The sequence below is a fragment of the Stigmatopora nigra genome, unplaced genomic scaffold, assembly GCF_051989575.1.
Source record: "Stigmatopora nigra isolate UIUO_SnigA unplaced genomic scaffold, RoL_Snig_1.1 HiC_scaffold_74, whole genome shotgun sequence".
In the NCBI taxonomy this organism is placed as follows: Eukaryota; Metazoa; Chordata; class Actinopteri; order Syngnathiformes; family Syngnathidae; genus Stigmatopora; species Stigmatopora nigra.
Window position 1 is genome coordinate 15001 of NW_027551650.1, and position 20000 is coordinate 35000.

Below are 20000 nucleotides of genomic sequence, written 5' to 3' on the forward strand. Positions count from 1 at the left end.
GATTCTCCTTCCAAGATAACACTAGAGATGTGCAATAATTGATGTCTTCCTTGTATTGTTTTATAATTCTTTTAAAGTAGAATTATTTATTAACCTAACATTGTTTTTCAAAGAGATTCTGTCTCTAGGTCATTTTTCATGGCTGGACTTACCACTGTCCTGTATACATTTCCCTTCATTGTTGGTGATCTTCTCATATCACATAACACACCAGATGATTTTCTCCAGCTGTTCAGCCTGCCTGTACAGACAGTGAACCCTCGCTACTTCGCGTTCCACTTATCGCTGCCTGCAGAGCTTCGCGGATTTTTTTCAGGTAAAAAAAAAAAAAAAAATTAAGATAAAAAAAATAAAAAATTAGAGATATTACATTTAAATTCTAAATTACATCGTCCTACAGGGTGTGGAAACAAAATCTTCAATTAGAATTAGTAATTTCATCATTTTATAAATTTTAAAACGCAAGGCGACACCGAAGAACTGGAGGCAGAGGGAAGAGAGGCTGGGGCAACGCTGGAGCCAATGTTCGAGGTCTTGCGTCCCTTCCCGGCAGAGGGGGCAGGTTGGGTCGAGGGTGGGATTAAGAAGGTGATGGTAAACTCTCAGGCTTGGGTGGTGGGCCGAGCGGAGGCGGGCGATGAGAACCGCGTCGTTCCGGTTCTTCACGCGCGCACAGTAAAGGCGCCAGTTATATTTTGGGTAGACGACCGCTGCGCGATGATCCGGTCTTGGTGGGTTGTCACGAATCAGTCGTCTGATGGCTGCTTTGCCTGGGGCGAAGGAGATTGGTCGTGGCTCATCGACCTTGGAGGCGGCTTCCTTCGCTAGGGCGTCTGCCATCTCATTCCCAAGCAACCCGCAATGACCTGGGGTCCATAGGAGGGCTTCTCGTTGGTTGGACAGGGCGGGAGGGAGGGCGGACATGATTCCCGGCGCGGTCTTGCGCCAGCTGGAACGCTGGAAACGGTGCACGACTGTCTTAGTAGCAAGTTCATGCCGAGGGTGATCAGGAGAGAGGCGGGGGGCTTTTTCGAAGGAGATGGCTGCTAGTTGGCTTACTCGCAAGGAGTAAGAGCACACGCCCGCTTCTAGCTGGTGTAGTCCTCAGTTGGCCCGTCACGATGCGCAGGGCACTGTTCTGGGCGCGACCAAGGTCGTCAAGTCGGGACTGCGATAGGAAGGGCTGCCATGCTGGGGTGGCGTAGTCCATGACGCTCCGCTGAAGGGCGAGGTGGACAGAGCATAGACTGTTTTTTTTCCAGCCCCAGTCTTTTGAGGTCAGACAGGCAAGGATGCGGTTTCGGGAAGCCACTGTCTTGGTGACGGCCTTCACGTGTGGCCCGAAACTCAGGCACCTGTCGAGCTTTACCCCAAGGAATTTGGGGGTTGGGTTGAAGCGCAGGCTCGTTGTTCTCACAGTGACGGACGGGGTCCAGGAAGCCTACCCTGAGTCAGATGAGAAGAAGGTGACCTCGCTCTTCGAGGCGTTCAACGTCATCTTCTTTTTGCAGCTCCACTCGCAAACAGCTCCAACTGCGTTCTGAATCGCCGCCTCAGCGTCTTTCTTGCGCGTGCTTTGTGCCAGGAGGGCAACGTCGTCGGCATTAAGCGCGATGTCGACATTTGCAGGGATGACTCTTCGGAGGTTGTTGATGTATAACATGAAGAGGAGTGGTGCAAGGACAGAGCCTTGGGAGAGACCTTGGCGCATTGGAACAGACTTTCCCCGCTCCCCGTTTATTTGAAAACTGGCTCGGCGGTCGGAGAAGCTCTTTAACTACCGGGCAGTTTGGACTGGCATGCCTGCGTCCAGCGCCGTCAGGAGGAGATCCTCCTTCTAGACACAGTCGTAGGCTTTGCTGTAGTCCAGCAGGGCAATTACTCCGCGGAGCGTTTATTTCTGTTGGAAACCGTCGCTAATGGTCTGCATGACGTGGAGGATCTGGTCTTCGCAGATCCTCAGCTTGCGGAAGCCCGCCTGCTCTCTGCAAATCCAACCTCGGGTTTCTGCCTCGTAGTACACTGGGTTGTGGATGATTCTCTCGAGGGTCTTCACCACGCACGAGGTCAGGCTAATTGGACGATTGGAAGAGATTTCACTGGCAGATTTGCCAGTCTTCCTGAGAGGTAGGATGGTTGCCTCTCTCCATGCCTGCGGGCAGGAACTGGATCTGAAGGATTCATTGAAGATTCCCAGGAGTTCCCGCCTGGCCACAGGTCCCAGCACCTTGATGAAGGATGGGGGGATATCGTCCGGGCCTGGGGTGCCCGTCGGTCGCATCTGATGGATTGCAGTTTTGAGCTCCCGCTCGCTGAAATCCGCGCAGCTCTCGTCTGATGGGGAATCCAGCCGTTGCTTCGCTTCTCGGATGCGGCGTCGTTCTTCTTTGGAGAAGGAGTCTGCACACTGCGGCATAGTGCTTGGCAAAAACATCGGCTTTCCCCACGTTGGTGGTGTAGAGGCGGCCGTTGTGATGCAGGGACTCAGTAAGCGCGCAGTTATCAGGTGATCCGCTGAGAGAGCGGATAAATCGCCACGTTTTGCCGGTGTCCGGGTTGAACTCCAGCTCCAATAGGGCAGCCCACTTTGCTTCCTTGGCCAACCGGGTGAGGGAGTTCACTTTCCTGCAAGCGGCTAGCCAGTCTTCTCTGTGGGTGCCTACGGAGCGGCGTAGGCGATTGCGTTCTTTGATAGCAGATCTCACGTCAGCCGACATCCAGGTGTTGCTCGTCTTGCCTCTCTGGGATTTGCCAACGCCGCGCTTCCCCACCTCCTTCAGCAGAGTCGTGAAGCGGGAGAGGCGGTAGGTCAGCGGCGGGGGCGTGTTGGTTCCAAAACTCAGGACTGCGTCTTCTATGTCTTGTGAAGGTTGCCCAGTCGACGTCTTTGTGGTTCTACCGTGCCGTTGGTAGGGGCGGCCACGACGGGCGTACGACACAGGCCACTGAAATGGACAGGGGTAGGTGAGGTCGGGTGTGCTAAGCCCGCCAGTGCTTCGGTTCACCCTTGTTGCCGACCCGTTGTTGAGGAGTGTGATAGAGTTCCTCAGCAGCCAGTCCTCGATGTCGGCCCCACGCTTGTCGCTTGGCTGGTTGTAGTCCCAGAGGCCGGAGTGGGCGTTTAGGTCACCGCCAATGATCATGTCAGTGTTCGCCCTGATCCAGGTAAGGTCCAGTTCGGAGTTTCGTCCCGGATCTCGGCATGGGGGTGCGTAGAGGTTGTGCACCATCAATCAGTGGTGCCGGGTCACACGAACCATGATCGTGGACGACTCCAGGAGGCCCCGCAGGGAGGCGCCCAGGTTCATCAAGGAGAGGTCGTCTTTCATCAGGGGCATGAGTCCGCCCCCCGTTTGAACTTTGGGGCGGTCGGCATGGACGACAGCATACCCCGGGAAGTTCGGGGTGGAGTCTTTGGCCTGCAGCTTGCTTTCCTGGATCAAGCAGATGTCGACCATCCGCTTTTCCAGCTCGGCAGACTTTGTCTTCACGCCGTCTGCATTCTACTGCAAGATGCGCAGCACGAATCTCTTGGCTACGTCGGGAATGTCCATCTTTGGTTTTGGAAGGGGTAGGAGGGAGTTTGGAGGGTCGGGTTGAGGTTGGGAGGCAGCCGGTGTCGGGGTGGTGGCACATTGTGGGCAGGACCAGCTGTCAGATGACCTCAAGGTTGCCGCAGCATCACGGGTAGTGCCTGAGCAGGACCGGTGGTAGGAGGCTCTGCAGGTTCGACAGGTGAGGGGGTGGGTCGTCTTGGCGATGGTACGCTTGCAGCCGGCGCATTTCACTTTGTGCTGGGAGTCGGACGGGGGTCGGGCTGCAAGGTCGGCCGCAGCACGCGGCCAGCGACTGTCTTGATTCGGGGCCTGGGCAGGGGGCATCGCCATGGGGACGCCTCGGGGGTGTCTCCATGGCAGCGCCTTCCGCGGTGGGTCATCGCTCCACAACTGGTTTCCGCGCAAGCAAGGAAGCGGATCCCGTCTTGATTGCCATGTTACAGGAGCAACAAATCAACCCTCCCGAAGGGGAAGGGCCGGCAGGTTGGCCTCCATGGACCACGCACCTCCAAGAGCCGGTCTGCAACTGCCGGTAGAGGCCGCTGCAGGCCGACTGATTGTGGCACAGGGCGGGGCAGGTAGGGGCGGAGCAATGGAGCGGAGGTTGGCCGCGACGGATCGGACGGTGGCAGTGGTGGCAATCTCCGTCAGGTCCCGGGTTCGTCTCAACATCTCCGGCAAGGAGGAGGAGGCGGGAGGCCAGTACCGGATACCAGGCCCCCCATCTCAAAAAAGGGAGAGGAGGAGACTCCAGAGTCTCGGTGGCGCCAGCTCCCTGACCGGGCCGATGGTCCGAGTCGTGGGTTGCGCGCCTGACGAAGCACATTCGCCCAGGGGTCTGGTTGAATGGAAGGGGCCCTTCCTGATTCGTGCATTTTTTTTTGCATATTTCACACACAAAGGTTTCAGATTATCAAACCAATTTTAGTATGACACGGAGACAACCCAAGCAAAAATAGGAAAGTTCTAAATTATGATTTTATTTACCAAAGCAGAAAAAAATACAAACTTGTCTGGCCCTCTGAAAAAGTAATTGCCTCCTGAACCTGATAACGGGTTGCGCTACCTTTGGCAACAATAACTGAAATCAAGCATTTACAATAATTTGTGATGAGTCTTTCACAACGTTTTGGAGGAATTTTGGCGCAATCTACTATGTAGAATTGTTTCAATTCTGCAATATTAGAGGGTTTTCTTGCATGAACAGCCCATTCTAGATCACACCAGCACAGCATTTTAATCTTGACTTTGATTTGGCAACTCCAAAACCTTAACTATGTTTCTTTTGGGCCATTCAGAGGTAGACCAGGGCTGGAGTATGAGCGCGCAGACTGAGACAATCTCCATCAACATTTGCTGGTAAAGGCAGCAAAGCAGCCCCAGATCATCAAACTGCCACCACCATGCTATCTATTGTGTTCTTTTGATGGGATGCCGTGCCATTTTTTTGCCAAAAGTAACAGACCACACAACTTCAAATAAGTTCAACTTTTCACTCATGAGTCCACAGACAATTCTTCCAAAAATGTGGAGGACCATTGTTGGGTTTAATTCTGTATTGCTATTATACATAAAGGTGTAGTAATTAATTTCTTTGTTAAATCATTCTTCCTATTGTTCGGCTCGAGGTCATAAACAGCCGCCTGGTCCACTCTCACGTGGACTTCTTATCCAAGGATTGTTTATGCTACATCTCACCCAATATCGGGCTCTGAGGGCTGTTGATCGGGAGGCAGCAAGGACTCGGGATATCTGCCACTTCCATAACACTCGTACAACTGCCTACCTCGTGACGCACTTCGGGCTTCTTTATGTAATTGTTATATGATTGTTAGGTCAAATGAAGGCGTGATTGTTTTTATCCAAATGAGGGTTGGTTTTAGTTTCCTGATCTGTTATTGTTAAAATACCTTAATTGTTATTATAGTTACAGATGGTGTTTTTGCTCACGCATGTTGAATTAACCAACAACCTTGTAATTGTTTTGATTTCTGGCCTTAAAGCCGTACGCGAAATTACTGTTCGAGACTGTTTGAAGACAAGGGGCTCGATGTATCTTCCCTTAAGGTTCTTATCCGTGATCCAATTTATTTAATTAAATGTCAATAATTGAATAATATGTCTGCCTGCAGATATTGATAATTACAAAGAAGGGTATTTATTAATGAACCTATCACCATCAAGATGTTTTTTTGGCAAATGTAAGACGAGCCTTTACATTCTTTTTGGACCTCAATGGTTTTCACCTTGGAAGTCTCCCATGGATGCCAGTTTTTGTTATAGTAGTGGTTTTTTTTGGTCTCTTTGTGACCTCCAGGATGAGCCGTCGTCGCACTCTTGGAGTAATTTTAGGTGGTTGACCTCTCCGGGAAAGATTTGGCACTGTTCTTAGTTCTCTCTATTAGTGGATAATGGCTCTGACAGTTGTGCACTAGAGCCCCTAGGCCTTGGAAATGGCTTTGTAACCTTTTCCAGACTGACAAATGTCCATCCCATTTTCTCCCATTTCCTCTTGAATTTCTTTGGACCGTGGCAAGATGCCCTGGTTGTGTAGCATACTTCACTTTGTCTGACACATTCTTTATGTGTTTTCTTGTTTCAAGACATGTGGTAGTAATCAGGTGTGGGTGTGGCCTGTGAAATTGAACTCAGCTTTCCTACAATTGTGATGAGTCAGTTATTTTGTGATTAAACAAAAGGGGAATTACTTTTTTCACAGACGGCCAGCCGGGTTTGTTTTTCTCCATAGGTAAATGAAATCTTCATTTAGAAACTGCCTTTTCTGTTTCCTTGGGTTGTCTCTGTGCCATACGAAAATGGACTTAATGGGCTGAGACCCGTGTGTGATATACAGTGTTCCCTCGGTTATCGCGGTTAATGGGGACCGGGACCTTCTGCGATAAGTGAATTTCCGCGAAGTAGGGATTCCCCTTCAAAAATGCTTAATTTGAATTTAATTCCCCCCCCCCAAAAAAACATTTTTTTTAAATGTTTTTTTAATTGTTTTACGCCTGTATACAGTACACCATATATAATACGGGGGGAGAGAGGGAGTGAAATGCATTTTATAACAAAAAACTGTAAAATATGTTGTTTCAATGTAATATTTGTATTTTTATTTTTTATTTTTTTCCCAAAAAAATCCGCGAAGCTCTGAGTCCGCGATAGCTGAACCGCGAAGTAGCGAGGGAACACTGTATATGCAAAAATAAGTCTATTTCAATGACAACCTGATGCTTTCTTTCTACAGAAATTACAATTTTCTTACCAGAGGTTTAAGATGTAGCAACAATATTGCTTCTGATGTCAAAATATCTCAATTCTTTCAATGGATCATAATACTCCAATAGTTGTCACTTTCGAACAAGAGATAAAACAAAAAAACCCCATAATCTAATTGCATTACATGCGTAATCTGCGTGATCACAATGTGGAAAATTATTGGCCGGGACACTTAGAGCTAGTTGATTGGCTCAATCATTTCCCCACGTTGACCACATGCTTTGAGCTGCGCACCACTAATTTTGAACGTTATGCCGTACTCAATATTGAATCAACATGTCCAAGAAGTACGCAGTGCTGGTGAGACTCCATTTTAGGATCGCAAGTTTCTCTCTCGTATCGTATCATCCAATGCAGAAGGTTCCCCAGTTTTCTATTTTTTCACATTATTTCTACATCTGCGAACCAAAAAGAAAACATAATATTTTAGTCCTAGGGGTCATCCATATGTAATTTTTGGGGTTTAAAATCTATTTTTTTCTTTTAAAAAAATAAGTGTTTTCACACTAAGCGCCAAAATCACTTTTGCTCAATTATTGAAATATATTTTGACTAATTCAATACAGTGGCGTACCGAAGAATTTTGCGCCCCAGAGCAAGTTCTAGAACAGTGGTTCTTAACCTTGTTGGAGGTACCGAACCCCACCAATTTCATATGCGCATTCACCGAACCCCGCCAGTTTCATATGGGCATTCGCCGAACCCTACTTTAGTGTAAAATAGTGTGATTTTTTTCACATTCAAGATATATAAATTCCTCACAGCACTGATTGGCCAAGCAATGTCATGTGATCATCTGCAGCCAGTGGTGGTCAAGCAGGTCATGTTATTGTGAATAGACAGGATGAGTCGCTGTGTTTTGACCGCAGTGAGCTTTCACACCATTGCCGTTGGCGCGTTCCCTGAGTCAATAGTCTATCCTTATGGCAAACCTCATCAAGTGAAGCCAACTCGTCCATCAGTGACTCGTTAAGGCCTCTAAGAAACACTTCCGGAAAGACATCAGGTGTCTTGCGGCCGCCCAGCTGCGCACTGGGTTATCAAACATTTTACGCATCTCCTCTGTGAAACCAGCATGAGGAGCTCCTAGACGAGCCTCTCTGCCACTCGGCGCTGACAAACGATAGGACCTCACCGCAAAGAAAGCTGATGAGTTAAGCTATCTACCAGTCCATATTATACGTGATGCTCTGGTGCTAAAACACACGGCTGCATTATATTAGGAAAGCCCAGCATGCGCCATGGTCGCAGTCACATGAAGCAGGCGACGGCCCCATTGGTTCGCGGTGCGGCTGCGCCGGAGCTGCCGCAGGAGTGGGTGCAAGTGGTAAGTTTCTCCATTTTTTATGCTACATAGGGTTTATTTTTCCCAATAATTATATTCATAGACGTCAAAATACATTGTTTATTGTTTTATCTGTTTGTCTTTTCTCTAATTTGCAATAAATAACCGTACGGGCTGCATGTCATAGCGTTGTCAACTTGCAGTTTTGTGCATGACGTGTTTTGTGCGCATACAAGATGTACCCTTGATTCAGTCATTTTTTGCCATACAAAAGCGGCCTATAGGCGAGTAAATACGGTAATCATAATTTTCAAAGAACTTTTATTTAGAAATACTACATCATATTTTGATTGGAGTACAATAATTCTTGGGATCGACGACTATATCTCAGTAGTGGAGATCTTTTTATAATTGTTTTTTTAAACAGGTGAAATGGCAGTGATAAAGATTCAGCACTTGATCTCACCTTGTTCTATTTATTAAATGGGTTGGGTTTTTTTTAACTAAAAGGGTGTACGATATGCCAAAAGAGAAAGAAATTAATTTTAAAAATTGCTGAGACCATACCACTTTTTCTCCAGTGAATTGTGCAATTGTGTCAGTCACATCGTACAGGTATCATTCTTACTACCATAAAAGAAATAGTGCAAAACCACAAAAATCCACTTCTCACCCTGAAACTCAGGTTTGACTTCCCAGCTGATGGAGGCAAAACCTCCAAAAACGTACCCCCTTGTGTCTTTGATCAGCAGCAAGGTGGGCCCACACTTTCTCAGGCCTGCAATCATCCTTGTGAAGCTCTCACCATGCACCAGTGTGGAAAACACAAGTCTCCAAGGTGCACTGTATCTGTCAGGCAACTGAAATTTGAAACAATACAAAAATGTGCATTTCTATTGTTCTCATTCTTTAAATAATTGACACACTAAAAGTGATGCTATGAAAAATAATGAGTGGCCATACGCTCCCCTTTGCCCTCTGAAGACATTTCAAACAATACAAAAATGTGCATCTCTATTATCATTCCTTAAATAATTGACGCACTAAAAGTGATGTTATGAAAAATAATGATAATGAGTGCTATACCCTCCCCTCTGCCCTATGAAGACATTTAGTCTAACCAAACACCTTACCATCTGAGATTTGTTTTTCATATTACTAATTTCAAAATCAGTAATGGGAAAGACTTTGATTTTGTGAGGTCTTGTGTTGACTTAATTAAAGCTTATTAGACACAATGTGGCTATATTTAGCTCTGTGTACGGTACCCGAGCCCGTTAAATAGTATTGGTTGATTTAAAAAACTATTGTGTATGATGGGCCGAGCATTTTAGACCTCCAGAGGTTGACAGTGTGTTGGTTAGATAATCAAATCAAATAATTAAAATTGTTAAAAGTCCACATCTAGCGATGAACACTTCAAATCGTCCCAAGGTACGAGTGTATGAGAATGGTTATTGGTCAGCTAATTCAAGGTGTACCCTGCCTACTGCCCATCATTGCGATAGGCTACAGTACCCCCACGATCTTTGTGAAGATGAACGTCTCAGAAGATATGAAAAAGGAAAAGATAAAAATAAAATCTCTTTTGGTGTGATACTAACCTGCGCAGCAAGAAACATGAGAGTAGGTATATCTAAAAGAGACAGTAGATCTTTCCAAGATGTCTCTTGACAAGGAGGCAAAATGGGTTGGACAGGCTGCGAATTTTGCCATACAGCTAGTCCCTCAGCTACCAACATCTGCAGGTACAAAGATATTTGGGGTACTCGAAAGATCCAGTCCTCCAGACAGGTAACATCATAGTTTCCCTGTTCTTTGACAAAAAATGAAAACTCTTACAGCCGTGTTGGTTGACTTAGGTCAACTAAGTTGAGCAAATTAATTAAAAAAAACAACTGCAGCTCATAATATGGATAATAAATGATCAAAAATGAAACACAAAAAAGATACATTTCAACTGAAATGTCAAATTAGTACAATGTTTCATAAAAAACAAAACATTCAGTGACATTTAAGCACTTAAAATATATCTCTAGAATCACAGTAATAAAATAAAGCAAAAAAATGTTTACCCGTGGTTTTTAGTTCTGATAACATCTGCTGTGCCAACAGGTTGATACCCTGTGAGCCATCACCCATTTTGTCTGATTTCCACCCTTGAAGGAGTTTTTTATGGACAATAATTTTAACTATAGCTGTGATCAGGTCCTGTAAGAACTATTAAGGGAAAACATATACGATGATTATGACAACAATGATTCTACTGACCTTTACCCACCTCAGTTACTTGCTCATTGGTGACAACCTTGTCGAATGCTTCATTTTGGCACATTGCCATGACAAGAGGAGCTTGTTCTTCTGCAGTACCCTGCAAGGTGTCTGCAAGGAAGATGACCAATTGCTCTCTGTGCACTCCTGAAGCTGCGGTCATACTGACTTTGGCAGATTTCCTTGTTGGCTCAAAGGCAATACTACACATAGACTGGTATGATCTCCTTATCATGGAGTCTTTTGTGAGAATGCACATGGAGGACTGTGAACACACGACAATCATTGCACTATTGCATGAGAAAGAATATACAGTTTCTTTACTTGTTGCATTAAAAAAAAATCAATATATATTTTATATGAATAGTACCACCTGCAACATCTCAAAGGTGAGGGTGTTTTCTGTTAGCTTTTGGGCAACAACATTGCCCCGTAACCGGTCAAACACTCCTTCAATCATCGGCCGATGTTCAGGACGAAAGCGAGTCAGTCGCTTCTGCACAACCGCACTTTCTGCATTGCCCATGATGAGCTGGCAGTGAGTCACATCACTGATATATTGGTTGTAGGATGCTAATTTTAAAACACAAAATATATGAGGTCAATCTCCTTGTATTTTCTGCAAGCTTCTTTGTCCTTATTGGGCTTCCTAAATGTAGATTTCCACATGATTCTATAATGAGGAAACAAACACAGAGAAAGTTTAAATACTTGATGAACTAAGAGTGTATCTGTAATTGAAACCTTCGTCCTTAAATTGCAGTTTATATTAGAGCCTCTAACTACATCTCCAGCATCTGCTCTTCATGAGAAGACTTAGACCTGATAATCAGATCACCTATAGGACTCAGAGACCCTTTCACAAGAGCCTTCTCTTCAGAGTCACTTCGAGTCTTCAGAAGTTCTGAGTTGCAAGAGCCTTTTCTCATAGTCCTCTAGAGCAGGGGTCTCAAACCCGCGCCCCGTGGACCAACTGCGGCCCGGGGGACGATAATTTGCAGCCAGCGTCTTAATATGCTAGATCAGGGGTGTCAAACTCCCTTTGGTCTGCGGGCCGAATACAGCTTAATTTGAGATCAAGCGGGCCCGACCAGTAAACTCAATTACAAAATTACATAGAACTAACAATAAGCCCACTTTTCTCCTTTGTATTAGTCGCTAATACTAATAATTAGTGCAAAAAATTAGTAAATTATCAAAATGTTTATTAGCAGAATTTTCCTTTTACATTATGAACGATATATTATGAACAAAAGAATAACATAAGAACATAAATAAATGTCAATTCATGTTGTCTGCACATACTAAAACAATGCGCCCCTAGCGGATAATACAAAAACTACAAATTTTAAAGAGCATTTTTTTATACCATGCAGCTTTCTTCCCCGGGCCATACCAAACCACCAGACGGGCCGGATCCGGCCCGCGGGCCGTATGTTTGACACCCCTGTGCTAGATTGATGTCCGTGCGGCCCGCAAGATTGATATGAATGACACCGTGTTCGGAGCTGGATGAACCAATCAAGGTGAGGTAAACGGCTCTGGAGGGCGGGACATTGGCCGGGCTGTCCAGTGCCTCGCTCACTCACTCATTCATTCCACCAATCAGCTGGGCAGAGGAGAAGCCGTGAAGCTGATCACTCTGCTCGGCTCGGAGAGCTGCCGTAATCCAATACGATCGGAGAGCGAAAGTGCGCATGCGCCACAGACCCGCGCGACTGAAAGTTAAACAGTCAAATCAAAAGTGCGCATGCGCCACAGACCCGCGCGACTGAAAGTTAAAAGTTCAATCTGAGACTCATTCCAAGTGTAAACACATATTACAGCCCCGGAGATGTCTGTTTCAAAGCCTGCCGTGAAAAGAAAGGTCAGTGATGAGCACAAACAGTTTCAAGAAAAGTGGGGAGTGCAATATTTCTGAGGAGAGTTCGGCGATGGGGGTCCAGACGCAGGCTTCCGCTGTGGATGGGTCTGCCAATGTTAGGTCTGGGGTGTTCATGCCGCTTCGATCCAGGTGTCGGGATACTCGCGTGGGTGTGCCGTCATTTAGGAGATTTCTGCCTTGATCTTCAAGCCAGTCGTAGATGGCTTGCCCCCTGGGGTCAGTTTGTACTAAGTCGTCCCAGGCAGGGTGGTGGGCGTTGAAGTCTCCGCAGATAAGTCCTTGACTTGTGGATAGACACGGTAGCCATGTTGTGTGGCTGTTCGGCGGGCCCGCAAAAGAGGATGTAACTGGGGGGATATAAAAGTTTGTGAGAGCTGTGATCTTCTTGCAGTGGGAATGAGGATGCGTTGTATTTCCGCCGGGCCCGAGTTGACTGGCGGTGCCAGAGAATACGGGATGCCTTGACGGACGAATGTGAGTAGACCACCCCCACGATGGTTTTTCGTTCCACTGAAGGCCCGATCCTGTCGGACGGCGTCGTAGCCAGGGATGGACGGGGTGGGATCCTCTAAGCCCAGTTTTGTTTCTTGTAGCAGGAGGACATCACATTTCAGTCTTCTTGCTAGGGCGCTTAGTTCGGTGATTTTTCCTGCAAGTGAGTCGCAGTTCCACTGCACAATGGTTAGGTGGGGTTGAGAGCAGGGGGGAGTTGGGCCTTTCTGTTATCACGGATATTGTCTGTGTGTGTGATATGTGGTTGGATGCAGGTTGAGCACCGCCAGGAGTTTGATCGCCTCAGTCTGTCAACTGCTGTTTTGGTTTCAGGGGCGCAGGTGACGTGGAAGCCTCTCTTACAGGAGCTGCAGAAAAGGGCGCACCGGCTGGGTAGTCGACGTGTGCATATGGGAGAGGTTATTTGGTGGGGGCTGGTAGGCAATTATGGGGGGCACAGGGGTTGTTGTTGCCTGAGGTTGGGCACGGGGTATGATTTGGGACGCATTGCAGTTTGTGCATGTCCAGGTGGGGGATGGCTCATAGCGGCTGATACGGGTGCAGGAGCGGTGTGCCCAGTTTGGGTAGGATACACACGGGAGGGGAGCGTTGTTGGACCTGATGAGACGCTCGCAGATGAAGCAATTGTTCCTCGCCGGTGGGCTAGTGGGGGGTATGCATGATGTAGGGTTGTGGGCAAGAGACGACGGGGTGGTAGATATGGATGAAGTGGGGACGCTACGACTAGCCCGTGCCACCCATGTGGGCGGAGAGGAGCCCAAGCAGATTCTGCAGACGAAGCCTTATATGTCCATTGAATATCGGGACAGGCCGGAGCAGCTCCTGTGGAACCCCCGTCGACAAGTGGTACAGGTGATCGGAGTGTGGTCGCAGCGTATGGCGGTGGCGCACCAGGGGCATTTGGGTCCCGGGTTTCTCTCGATGTCGCCCGCCCTAAGGAGAAGGGACCGGAGATGCAGTACGGGCGATGCAGCTCCGGTAAGGAAAAAGGGGCGCCTCCCACGGCGCGGGTCTGGGTGTGTTGATTGGGATTCGTAGGGCTCCTCCATGCAGAAAGCCCTTCGCGGGACACCTCGGGAAGGTTCCTGGTCTTTGTCCCGCGCATGCTGTGGTAGCGTGGCTGCATGGCCATGGAATCATACGCAGGAATTTTCGCAGGTAGCTTCGCAGCAATGTGCGCAGTATCACGCAGTACAATCCGACAATGAATAACAATTCATTTAAATACACACATCCGGAAGTAATCATGAATCACTCGCAACTGCATAACGGCAAGCCAGGAGGGACAAACGAGCTGCTCCTGACATATACTATGAATATTGTTGTATATTCAAAGTATATCCTCACCAGCCTATGACCCTATGGACATTATTCAAATACAGTCGTACCTTGAGATATAAGCATGTCAATTTGATCACATCTCAAATCAACGTTTCCCATAGAAATGAACTAAATACAAGTTAATTTGTTCCCACCCTCTGAAAAAAACACCCAAAACAGGATATTACAATGGAAAAACATTTTCCACATTGATTATAATTCACCATCTACTAACAGAGTAATGAATAACTAGTGGCTATTAAGTTTAATCATAAAATGACATTTTGTACAATACAGAGTTTGCGGATGGGAGAGAGACAGAGAGACTTGACGGATGCGCTCGTAACATAAACTTCGAATTTAACTTAAATGAACTGAGATTCCGATACACACAATTAAAAAAGTATTAAATGTTACGTTCCACTAAATTCAAACCTCCTTGTGAAATAACCAAGGCAAAGAGGTTAATGTATTCCACTGCAGCTTTTGAGGCGAACTTCCTACTTCTCCACACGTATTGGCAGGCCAGCTCAGTCACACGTACACTACTGATGTTTTTTGATTATTTGCTGCTTAATATCGATTGTCATCAGACGCCTTTTCTTTGAACTACCCTTCACGGCGTGCTTTGGACCCATTGTATTTCCCTCAATTCTCTTAATAAAGCAGATCTTTGCACGAGGGAGATACGGCAAGAAAGATCATAAGAAGCCTCTCACGTCTGCTCGTATCTCAAAATCTGTTTAGTATCTCAAAGTAAATATTTGCCGGAATTTTAGTCGTACCTCAAATTCTTCGTATGTCAGGGCACTCGTATATCAAGGTATTACTGTAATCATATATTATTTTCCTTTACCATTCAAGTTTTGTATTTGTTACAAACCCCATACTTCTTGAAACACGTAGTCTACTCACTACTACACTTTAGTGGTCCAAATAGGTAAACTAAAAACACCCACTAATATTCAAAACTAACGCCCAATTTGGGATGCAGGAAGGGGAGCTTTAAATGGAGTCAGAACTACTGGAAAGTTGTCTTTTCTCTGGAAAATAAACAATGGACAGTCGAACCTTGTGATACGACCGCTCCGCCATACGACATTCTTGCCTTACGACAAAAATTGTAATCAAATAATTCGCCCGAGATACGATCAAAATTTCGTGATGCGACCAAGCCAGGTGGCCATGGCACTGTCTTTTTTGCATCTTTCGTGTATAAAATATTTCTACGACCACTGGGCGGACTTTGCATTTCCCCACCCCGCATTTACATACCAGCAAAACAATATTACTATGGATCGGCAGAGTTCTGCGAAGAAAAGGCGTTGAAAATGGACACGAAACACAAACTAATTGAAAAAATATGAGTTGGGTACGTGTTACTGAGCTCGCTAGGCAATAAGAGAGGGATATGTCAACCATTTCCACCATCCATAAGCAGAAGGACGCATCAAGACATCTGCCTTGATTATCGGCGAGGAAATTTACATCCCCCAGCAAGTTTTAAACTGCGATGAAACCGGTCATTTTTTGGAGATGCCCAGGCGGACAGTCATCGTAGCAGAGGAGAAGGCATTACCGGGACACAAACCCATGAAGGACCGCTTAACGCTAGCGTTGTGTGCTAATGCGAGCGGTGAGTCTAAAATTAAGCCGCTACTACAATGCGGAGAACAAGTGTGACTTCAAGAGATCTACAAGTTATGTGGCGCGCTAATTCTAAAGGTTGGATTACGTGTATCGTGATGTTATTTGTGTGCGTCATTTTCAAAACATTTCGAAGGGGAGGCAAGTTCCTAACAACGCTTGATGCGTTCGTTTTTAAGACTTCCGGGTGGGGTCAACCCATAGAACTAAGGTAAAAAAAATATTAAAACAAAATTAGAATTCAGTTTTGTGTGAAGTTACCGTATTTTCATGACTATAAGCCGCACCGCATTATAAGGCACACCTTCAATGAATGACATATTTTAAAACTTTTTCCAATAATAAGGCGCACTGCATTTTAAGGCGCTAGAGTAGAGGTTGTAGTTACGTTATGCAACCATTAGATGGTGCCGCGCTAAAGAGAATGTACACAAAACAGTCAGATAGGTCAGTCAATCTTTATTAATAGATTACAAACAAGCTTTCCACCACTCCATTCAATCTCAAAATGAATAAACAGCTGTTTTATTATTTTCTCTGAGGTAAAGCATTTTCGTGACACATCTTTAACATCTTTGAACAACAGCAAGGCATGACATTTTACTTTTCCGCCATTTAGTCAACACGCAAAAAAACGTCTGATACTGTTATGGTAAATTAAACGTTACATCGCAATATAGTGACACTCGTAATCTGCAAAAACAATAACAATAAAGCAATAGGATAATAACTGTAAACTGTAAACACAAAAGAAAAAACATAAAGCTCACTCTATCAGCTCCTCATCTAAGAATTCCTCGAATTCTCCTTCTGAAGTGTTCAAATTGACCATCTGAGTGAATGGGCCATCCAACACATCCGGCTCCGTCTCATCAAGGTCGTCGTTAATCGAGTCAGTGTCGCTGTTGTTGTCTGGCAGTTCGGGGACAATTACCGTCTTCCTGAAAGCTCGGACCACAGTTGAGACTGATATATCAGCCCAGGCATTTACGAGCCACTGTCAGATGGTGGCGTATGTCGTCCGGTGCTGTCTCCCCGTCTTGGTGAATGTGTGTTCGCTTTCTGTCATCCACTGCTCCCACGCAGTACGCAGTCTGGCTTTGAATGCTCTGTTAGCGGCTGGAGTTCTTTTGTCAATCCACCTGGAATGATGGCGAGCACTGAATTAGTGTGCTTCACTTGTTTTTTGACATTATTGGTGATATGCGAGCGCATGGAGTCGTAGATCAATAGGGACGGAGCTGTTTGAAAAAAGCCTCTTCACATAAATTTATCTCAACCATTCACACATCTTTTCTTCATCCATCCATCCCTTTGGGTTAGCTTTGATGACTATGCCGACTGGAAAGTTTTCCTTTGGCAAAGTTTTCCTCTTGAAAATAACCAAGGGTGGAAGTTTTTAGCCATTAGCCTGGCAGGCGAGAACTACAGTGAAGGAGGATTTCTCACTCCCTGTGGTGCGTATATTCACTGTACGTGCTCCCGTTTTATCCACTGTGCGGTTCACAGGAATATCGAAGGTGAGTGGAACCTCGTCCATATTAATGATATGCTCTGGCCGGATCTTTTTTTCAGTAATCTTGTTTGTACAGTATGTGCGGAAAGTGGCCAGCTTTTCCTGGAAGTCAGCTGGCAGTTGCTGTGAAACAGTAGTTCGTGTACGGATGGAAAGATTACATCTTTTCATAAACCGAAAGCACCAAGAAGGACCACCTCTGAATTACTAAATGTTAAGTTCCCGTGCAAGCGCTGTTGCCTTCATTCGAATAGTGATTGTACTGACACTTCTACTTGCTGCTCTTTGTTCAACAACCCACTGTTCAAGTGTGTCTAACTGTGGCCAGCTCGCTTTATTGCCACGGAAACTTTGTTGAGTCTTCTTTACTTGGCGCAGCTCATCCACATGCTTCCTCCACTTCCGCACCATCGATTCATGATTGTTAAACTCTCTTGCTGCTGCTCTATTTCCGTGTTCTACTGCGTGACTGATCGCCTTGAGTTTAAACTCTGCGTTGTGAGCGTGTCTCTTAATAGGAGCCATTTCAGGGTCTTTATACAAACGCACAAATGAAAGTGAATCGTTGTTTAATATTTCTCAGTATACACAGCGCACTTCTTCTTCTATGGGAAAAATGGAGTCGGTGGCTGCTTACCGTAAGTTGCGAGACTTGTCGCGGCTCAATATTGATCCATATATAAGGCGCCCCGGATTATAAGGCGCATAGTCAGCTTTTGAAAAAAAAAATTGATTTTGGGTGCACCTTATAATCATGAAAATACGGTACATTAAAAGTTGAGTGCCTGTATATAGTTATCCAAGTTAATTTAAATTTGTTTGTTCGTTTACAAGTGCGTTGTTGCTGTGGATAAAGTCCCCCCGAACAGCCCCCACCTCCACCTCTGTGTGTGTCATTGTCTCTCCCCCCGCGAAATGCGTCTAATTTTACATCTATTAAATACATTTTATTACTATTAAACCACTCATTCATTACTTTGTCAATATATGGCGAATTAGAAGAAATGAAACCTATTTTCCAATCCAATACTCTATTTTGGGTGTTTTTTCAGAGGGTTGGAACAAATTAATGTTTTCAATTCATTTCATTGGGATACGTCCGCTTGAGTTACGATATGCTTGTCATACGATCACCGTCTCGGGCAGGATTATGATCGTAAATCGAGGTACCCCTTGAAGACTGGGGCATTTTAATCTTGTTTTTGGTTCATTACAGTGAAGCTTGGGTGTCCCCGAACTGACCCCTCTGCACCCCTGCTGAACGCACAAATCATCGCAGTGAAGTGGGTCTTTGCATCGCTACTTTGATTACACGCGCGAGGAGAGTGTTTTCTTTGATGTATGCGGGCACGTCCACCTGTGCATGCGCAAGCGCAGTGTTGTCGGGACATCTGGACGGTCGGCGGAGAGGGCGGAGCCCTGGGACCATCACGGACCATCAAGCATGTAAAAGGCTGTGTAACTTGTGTGGGGTTGTTCTTTTGACCCAGAGCTGTGGTGGGGAGCAGCTCTGAATTTGATTTATATAATGGGAATAAATATTCTGTGGAGAAACCCGGCGCATTTTGGTCGTCTCTTCAAATTTTGAACATGCCCTTTGTTAGGACGACAAGCCCGTTATAGTTTAATATAGATAAAAATTGTTATAGTCAGGTAGAGTCAGATATCAGGGCTTGTAGTCTAACAAACTGTATTCATTTCAATAAAGACAAAGACTCGATCCGAAACGACTCACACCCATAAATAGGGCAATTCAATCAGCCTACCATGCATGTTTTTTGGAATGTGGGAGAAAACTCACAACATGCAAAGTCCACACAGAAGGACACCTGGATTTGTTCCCAGGGCCCCAGAGCTGTGAGGCCGACGCGCTAAAACACTTAAGTTTGTTTCTCATTGAATATATAAATGGAAAAGAACGCCGAAATGTATATCAAAAGATCGTCACCAATTTTAGAGATAAACTTATATTAACCAATGACAACCAACTTCACAATTTGGATGTTTTTACATCGTGTCAACATGTCAAATTAATAGAGGAAAAAATGAGTTGAAAATGAATGTGAAATGTCAAATCCAACCCAAGCTATTAATCAGGCTTCACTGACTGACTATTTGTGATAACCGACCCCGTCTTGCCTTGTTAATCGAGAAAGAGCAAGGGTACTGAATAGAGAACATGACACATGAATTTACTACGAATTTACACCAACCTTTATGCAAACTTAGCTGGTTCCGTCGACTAAAGCGAAGTGCTCACGAACATGTAAACGTAGACAGTCTTTTAGACAACACAAGTGGATTCACTACGCCGCCATATTGGATAGGGTACGTTTGCCAAAAGTCATCAACGGAGACAACACTACTTCCACCTTGTGGGTGGAGGGAGACAGGCCTTTCAAAATTTAGAACTGTGATTTTTCTTTCAACGTGTGCATGGCGAACATGTTTGACCAACCGCGTATGATAGTCTAAAAATAAATGCATAAAAAAACTTGCCTTGTCATGGTTTTTATTTTCCTTATTTTTGAGCGTGAATTTGGGAATGTCTAACGCGACACTGGCATAAACAAATATTCATTCATTCATTTTTTACCGAACCGCGTCATCTTCACAAGGGTCACGGGGGATGGAGGGTGCTGCAGCCTATCCCAGCTGACTCTCGGGCAGGGAACACCTTGAATTGTTTGCCAATTGATCGCAGAGCACGGGAGAAAGGGTTAG

At 45.6% G+C, this 20000-nt stretch overlaps 1 protein-coding gene across 4 annotated transcripts in view; it reads right to left on the bottom strand.

Annotated features, from left to right (window-relative positions):
* Positions 1-19637, bottom strand: part of meak7 (MTOR associated protein, eak-7 homolog) — a 34631-nt gene extending 14994 nt beyond the window's left edge. Inside the window, exons 1-6 of one of the 4 annotated variants that reach the window (XM_077711939.1) lie at positions 19490-19637; positions 10769-10968; positions 10406-10660; positions 10200-10344; positions 9729-9940; positions 8798-8984 (exon numbers count right to left, since the gene is read on the bottom strand). In XM_077711939.1, coding sequence (XP_077568065.1) covers positions 8798-8984; positions 9729-9940; positions 10200-10344; positions 10406-10660; positions 10769-10921 — 952 coding nt within the window. In that variant the 5' untranslated portion in view covers positions 10922-10968; positions 19490-19637. Of the gene's footprint in view, positions 1-8797; positions 8985-9728; positions 9941-10199; positions 10345-10395; positions 10661-10768; positions 11069-19489 lie in introns of all 4 variants that reach the window. The other 3 variants (XM_077711942.1, XM_077711940.1, XM_077711943.1) reach the window with 3 other exon arrangements.
* Between the last annotated feature and the right edge of the window lie 363 nt (positions 19638-20000).